General features: G+C 42.0%; 1 protein-coding gene across 1 annotated transcript in view; it reads left to right on the forward strand.

Moving 5' to 3' along the window:
* Nucleotides 1–6,719, forward strand: part of ST8SIA4 (ST8 alpha-N-acetyl-neuraminide alpha-2,8-sialyltransferase 4) — a 92,347-nt gene extending 85,628 nt beyond the window's left edge. Inside the window, exon 5 of the mRNA XM_081212433.1 lies at nt 5,277–6,719. Coding sequence (XP_081068559.1) covers nt 5,277–5,556 — 280 coding nt within the window. The 3' untranslated portion in view covers nt 5,557–6,719. The remainder of the gene's footprint in view (nt 1–5,276) is intronic.
* The last annotated feature ends 348 nt before the right edge of the window (nt 6,720–7,067 follow it).

Genomic DNA, 7,067 nt, shown 5'->3' on the forward strand with positions numbered 1-7,067 from the left:
CTTTTAGTAGGACCAAGGAACAATTGCCAACAGAGTTTTCTCCCAGTGTTGGAGGAGCGCTTCCTGACATGAGCTTTATATAGCAAATGGGTTGTTCAGATCTATTCCCCCCCCCCGTGTGTACAACTGGTGTGTTTGCATCCACACAGTCCATTCTTCTCATTCCTTGGTGTTCACTGCTATTTTGCTGTTTGCCATCCGCACCAGTAGGGGGAGCTTGACTGTTTGTCTTTACTCTGTTACTTTGTTGCTCCTCCACCTTCTCCCATTCTGGACATGTATACAGTTCTCGAACTCAATCCGTTCTGAAAGTCCATTCGACTTCCAAAACCTTTGAAAACCAAGGTGCAGCTTCTGATTGGCTGATTGGCCCCAGAAATAATGCCGACAGCAGTTCGGCCTGCAAAAAACTTTCACAAACTGGAACACTTACTTCTAGGTTTGTGGCATTTGGGAGCCGATTTGTTAGTCAACTAAGCCATTTGGGAACCAAGATATCACTGTACATGTTATTTCTGTACCTGTGCATGTGTACTTAAAAAAAACAAAACCCACCAGAACCAGGCAACTATTACCACCTCATAGGTATCATTTTTCACAATGGACAAAGCAGAGGCTTGAAGTTTTGGCCCTTCAAGACCCATTTCTATGGAGGTCTTGTACAAGCTTGATATCTGGCTATATTTATCTGCTGTTTAATTTTGGGGGAGCAGAGAGGCAGTATAAAAGTCCGCAAGAATACCTTGAAGGACCCCGTAACAGTTGACAGACACAGATAGGTAGCCGTGTTGGTCTGCCATAGTCAAAATAAAAAAAAAATCCTTCCAGTAGCACCTTAAAGACCAACTAAGTTAGTTCTTGGTATGAGCTTTCGTGTGCATGCACACTTCTTCAGATACACTGAAACAGAAGTTGCCAGATCCTTCTATATAGTGAGAAGGTGGGGAGGGGTATTACTCAGAAGGGTGGTGGGAATGGGTGATTGGCAGCTATCTATCCATTCCCACCACCCTTCTGAGTAATACCCCTCCCCACCTTCTCACTATATAGAAGGATCTGGCAACTTCTGTTTCAGTGTATCTGAAGAAGTGTGCGTGCACACGAAAGCTCATACCAAGAACTAACTTAGTTGGTCTTTAAGGTGCTACTGGAAGGATTTTTTTTAAGTTGACAGACAATCACACATTTTCCCCACAAAAACGGGGGGGGGGAGAGAGAGACAAAATTAGTCTTCCAGAAAACCCCCATATAATAACTTTTTTAAGGCCAGTGTATGTCCTGTTATTACAGACCTTGAGGCAACCATCAGTTACCCACATTTACTGTGTGGAAATCTTCCTTTGAACTGGGTTGTTGAAATTCAGAGGTGCCATTACATTGCAGCAATCGGTGGAAGTAGGTGTCAAATACACAATTCGGAGTAACACTCACATCATTTAGTATTGGGGGCTAACTAAACCAAATGGATAGGCTGTGATTTGATGGTGAACAAATGGGAGTAGGGGACAGTTCTAGAGAACACCCCTCAAAACATCGCCACACACATACCCTGCCCCCAAAATGAGGTTGGGGCTCCCCCCCCCAGTAATGAGTTCCCACACCAGCAGTGACTATGGCAACATAATAGATTTTTCCTTTTTTTACAAATTGGATTTTTCACAGTAAGGGAAAATCCAGATTAAAAAAAGAGTTGTGCCTGGCATTTTGATGACGATGATGCCACAAAACTTGTATACATGAGCTGCTGAGATTGCAGAATAAATTCCTGGCTGGAAGCGTCCAGAGCCTAGTCTGGAACCAAAATATGTATAGCTTTATGTGTCTCATATTCTGCTTCTAACAACAACAAAAGAGCTCCTGGCTGAACTTGTGAAATGGTAAGAAGCTTGAATAAAAATCAAACTTCGGTAAGACAAGTGTTTTGGCTCAGTGTCTGTTTTCAGACTACATTTCTTTTAGGTTTATTCATAGCATACCAGAAAAGTGGCCCTTAATTATCTACTGAAGGATTTGCTGCGAGTCAGGATTCTCCCTCCCTCCTCCCCCTCTTAACAGACAAGAAAATAACTCTAAAATTAGCAAATGCTTCACATACTCCATCCCCTCCCCAGGTCTGCTACTGTTGCTTCAACATTTGCTTTTTAGAGGTTTCAAGTCACAACTAATGTAGGCTTTGGAAGAGGGGGAAAAACCTGCCCAACATGTGACTGATGACAGCCAAAGCTAAGCCTGGCAAAACAGATTAAAAAATAAAATAAAAAAATGTTGCTATATTCAGCTATATTCAGAAGGAGATTTTGCTGAAAACCAGAGAAGGGCTGAGGCACAGCATTAACAAAAGAGATAATCCTGTTTGATCGTTTCTATTTTGCACAAATACATTTCCATGTCCTTAAACCTTCATAGAGTGGGAATGGCATGAGCAAAAGGCTGGTTCTGAGTTCTGGACTGATCATTCTAAACTAAGCAAGGAATTACAGATTTGTGAACTGATCACCCTTCCCTTAAGAGTTGTTGTTTTTCTAAGTAGCATGGTGGAGGGTAATGATGGACTGCACTGCAGCACAAAAGGATGGGTGGGTAAATCCAATCTCCTTGCCACCTTTATGCTCCTCTTCCCCCAAGCTGCTATTTGCCTTATTGGGGAACCCATATTGCATCCACATACAGTGGTACCTCTGGTTGCGAACAGGATTCGTTCCGGAGGCCCATTCGCAACATGAGCAGAACGCAACTCACAGCGGCGCATCTGCGCACACGCGGGTTGTGACTCGCCGCTTCTGCACATGCGCGTGACATCATTTTGCGCATCTGCTCATGCGCGAGTGGTGAAACCCAGAAGTAACCCTTTCCAGTACTTCCAGGTCACCATGGGACGCAACCTGAAAAAACATATCATGAAGCAAACATAACATGAGGTATGACTGTACATTTCTCCAAAATGAGTAGGAGGAGAAATTATTTGCACATGAAAACAGTAGGGGAAGGGTTAACACCCTTCTTCACCCAGTTGGCTTTGGTCTGTCTTGGGAGACAATGGAGGGGTACACCTTTGGGGTGAAGTCAAACTGTTGGAGGTTACAGTGTTTTGTGTTGTGTATGAACCTATTAGGTCCGTAAATTGCCATATAGCATACGTTCAACACACACAAAAACGACAATTTGTTGTTGACAAAGGACAGCTGGACATATAAAGGACTCCATTACCTTCAGTAGCTTAGGGCCTCATCAAACCTAAATCTGGCCCTGTGGAAGAGACATGTTTTGTTGCAGTTGAGGCAGATGAAGACATCCAGTTGTGCTGTTGCAGATGCACCCTGGTGTTTCTAGCCATCATTCCTCCTCTGGTCACTGCTGTGGATAGACAGCCTGACTGTTGTTGTACTGTGGTCATCTGCAAGGAATTCCCACAAGGTGGTTCTGATTCAATTTGGGGCTGGAGGCATGGTTGCTATAAAGAGATGCTAGAGCCAGTCACATATCTCAAAAGTCGCAACTGGTTCATCGCATACATACACAGCACCTGATTGACAGTTGCCACTGTCAGCTGGTCACTTGAGCTGGAAGGAGGCTCACTCCAGATTCTTTCTGCCCCTCCACTTTTCCTCCGCTGAGCAACAGAAGGCTCAAATTCAATCTCTGTGTTTACTCACTGCTTTGAAAATACCATTCACCCAAATAATGATGATGCACAAGGCATATATTGTAATATATATACAATATATATTATATTATATTATATTATATTATATTATATTATATTATATTATATTATATTATATTATATTATATTATATTATATTATATTATATTATATATATATCATATAATATTATGCAGGTTTTGGTGTTTTCGGGTGTCTTCCCGTGTAAGAGTTGGGGTGTCTAGGCGACGTTTCGACGAGGTCTCACTCGTCATCTTCAAAACGAGACCTCGTCGAAACGTCGCCTAGACACCCCAACTCTTACACGGGAAGACACCCGAAGACACCAAAACCTGCATATATATATATATATATATATATATATATATATATATATATATGATATATATTGCATATATTGTGATAATGATGATGCACAAGGCATATATTGTATCACAAGTGCCCGCTTTACTGGTGCAACATTTCTGCACCTGATTATGCGCAATTCCCCCTTCACACTGCAGCCCTCTGCCACATAGCTTGTTCAGGAAGGTCCTGCAGCCCTGGGAAGAATGTTTTCAGGGCCACACAGGACTGCAAGGGACAAAACGACAAGGTATCTTCAGCTCATGCAACCGTTGGGTATGAACTGTTGCTGATCTTGTAAGTTAGCCCAGTTGATCCGTTGATCTCATATCCATACTTAGCAAGATGTACAGTGGTACCACAGGTTAAGAACTTAATTAGTTCTGGAGGTCCGTTCTTAACCTGAGGTACCACTTTAGCTAATGGGGCTTCCTGCTGCCGCCGCGCCGCTGGAGCACGATTTTTGTTCTCATCCTGAAGCAAAGTTCTTAACCCGAGGTACTATTTCTGGGTTACCGGAGACTGTAACCTGAAGCGTCTGTAACCCGAGGTACCACTGTATAGTCATAATTGATTCTGATGGTTTGTTGGGTTGTGCGTGTGGGAGAAAAATATGGAGGTGTTATGCCTCACCCCCAGGAAAAGAAATAGAATGCCAATCATTGAAGAAGCTAAAATAGTAATATGCTTGGGAGGTAAGTGGCCTTTATACTTGAACTGTGTACCTGCAAAGGGTATACTCCTCCTGGACTTCTCCACTAGTGATGTGTGAGTAATTCAGTCTTTCTAGATTTCAATATGAATTGACCTGTTCTGCACCTCCTCAGCTACTATTTGGATTGAACTTTTGTTATCTACCAGCTTTCTCACTTCTCAAATGTTCCAATGCAGTTCTAAGCTCAAAAACTGTATCAAAATGCTCCTTTTTAAAAAACAAACAAGCACAAAGTTTACTCTAATAGAAAACACATTTGCAAGTTTCCTAAAAGGAACTATGTTTAACAATACATCATTAATAGGTTTAATTATTTAAAAAAATTAAAAATCAGATTAATGCAGAAATGGGATGCGATGGGCCACAGAAATAGGATGGAACTTTCATCTCCATGGTGATTATAACATTTGTAATTATCAAAATGCATTCAATGTTGTTATAATTTTATTTTATTTTGAAGAGAGAGAGAAAGAAATAGTTGTGCATGCTGAAGTGCAAACAAGATATCCAAATAATCAAATGTGCATCTCTTGTTTTTCACTTCCCTTACAGTTATTGGCTGACCAACAAAGTTTTCATCAAGCGACCTAGCACAGGACTCCTCATGTACACACTTGCTACGAGGTTCTGCGATGAAATTCATCTCTATGGATTCTGGCCCTTCCCGAAGGATATAAATGGAAAGCCAGTCAAATATCACTATTATGATGACTTAAAGTATCGATTTTTTTCTAATGCCAGCCCACATAGGATGCCATTAGAGTTTAAAACTTTAAGTATGTTACATAACAGAGGAGCACTTAAATTGACGACGGGGCGGTGTGCGCAGTAATAAAGCACAAGTCGAGGACTAGGAGAAGTGCCGGATATGGGCTTCGCCATGCAGATTTTATGGAAGAGCAGTGGGATCAAAACAGTGGATTTATCCCTGTGCGCTGTACCAAGCCATTGGAGAACAAGGAAGTGCACCGGAACTCCCATACCAGCGAACATTTTTACCTGTTGAAGTGCTAAATCTTGAGTGCAATGGTTCGAGTAAGTGCCACTTTCTCTAAGAGCAAAGCTTGAATGTATAAAATCAGTAGTGTTTACAAGATCCAACGATGCATTCATCACCTGTTAAAGAAGCAAATAGTCCATTTCCTGCTCATTTGCCAACACAAAGTCTGGCAGCTGTGTAACGAAATACCCAAGAGGTGGGGTCTGCCCTGAAGGAAATACTTTGCATTTGGCAGCAACAATCAAGGCGGAATTGGCAGAGCAGTGGATAACATCACAAACATCAAGCAAAATACCTTCAGCTGGGGCCATCCCTGGCTTTGTATTATAACCTTTCTCTTTTTCCTCCCTGTTTTTAAAATTGTCATTCATTTTCTATGGTGTTTGGGTATTGGAGCCCCTTAAGGGATTTTGACAAGATAATACTATGAACATTTTAAGTAATCTTCAAGAAGTGGTCTTAGAAGATCTTATTTTTTAAACAAAATCTTCATTGCATCTTATTGCTCAGCTTACTCATTGCAGCTGAAGCTGCCTCCACGTGACAACTTGCTGCTGCAGTAACACATAGAGCCAGTCATCAGGTTTTGCCCCCGCAGCCCTATATCTCAGCACCAGCCACTGCTAGGAACATGTTCTGCTGGGGAAGGTGATGTTGGGACGTGTATGGGAAATGGGAGCGGGGAGGGTCATCTCACTAGGTTGTTCTGGATGGTATAACTTGTTGAAAAAAGCTTAGGATCTCCCAACTGCTTTTAGGTGCTTCTTTTAGGGTGAACTGCATGTTACAATAAACACACAACAAAAGTGTGCTCAAACTTCTGAACAAAAAGCAGCTGTGTAGTCACAATCTGGACTGGTGACACATTCCACATCGGGGCTCCAAACTACCGTATTTTTCGCTCTATAAGATGCACCGGACCACAAGACGCACCTAGTTTTTGGAGGAGGAAAACAAGAAAAAAAATCTTCTGAATCTCAGAAGCCAGAACAGCAAGAGGGATCACTGCGCAGTGAAAGCAGCAATCCCTCTTGCTGTTATGGCTTCTGTGATAGCTGCAGAGTCTGCATTCGCTCCATAAGACGCACACACATTTCCCCTTACTTTTTAGGAGGGGAAAAGTGAGTCTTATAGAGCAAAAAATACGGTAATTCTATCTAGCTGATGATGGCTCCTGAATGTATTTAGGAAAACACCATACGAAATACACGGTGTGTACAAACTTGTATAGAGTGTACATTGTTATCTTTAGGAGACAAATCGCAGCAAGGGCAAGGAATTTTCCACAGGATACTATCCTGATCTAGGTGTGTGTTCCAGATCCCAAAGTTGCTTTTTCTTCA

Source organism: Podarcis bocagei, assembly GCF_964188305.1.
Source record: "Podarcis bocagei genome assembly, chromosome: 11".
In the NCBI taxonomy this organism is placed as follows: Eukaryota; Metazoa; Chordata; class Lepidosauria; order Squamata; family Lacertidae; genus Podarcis; species Podarcis bocagei.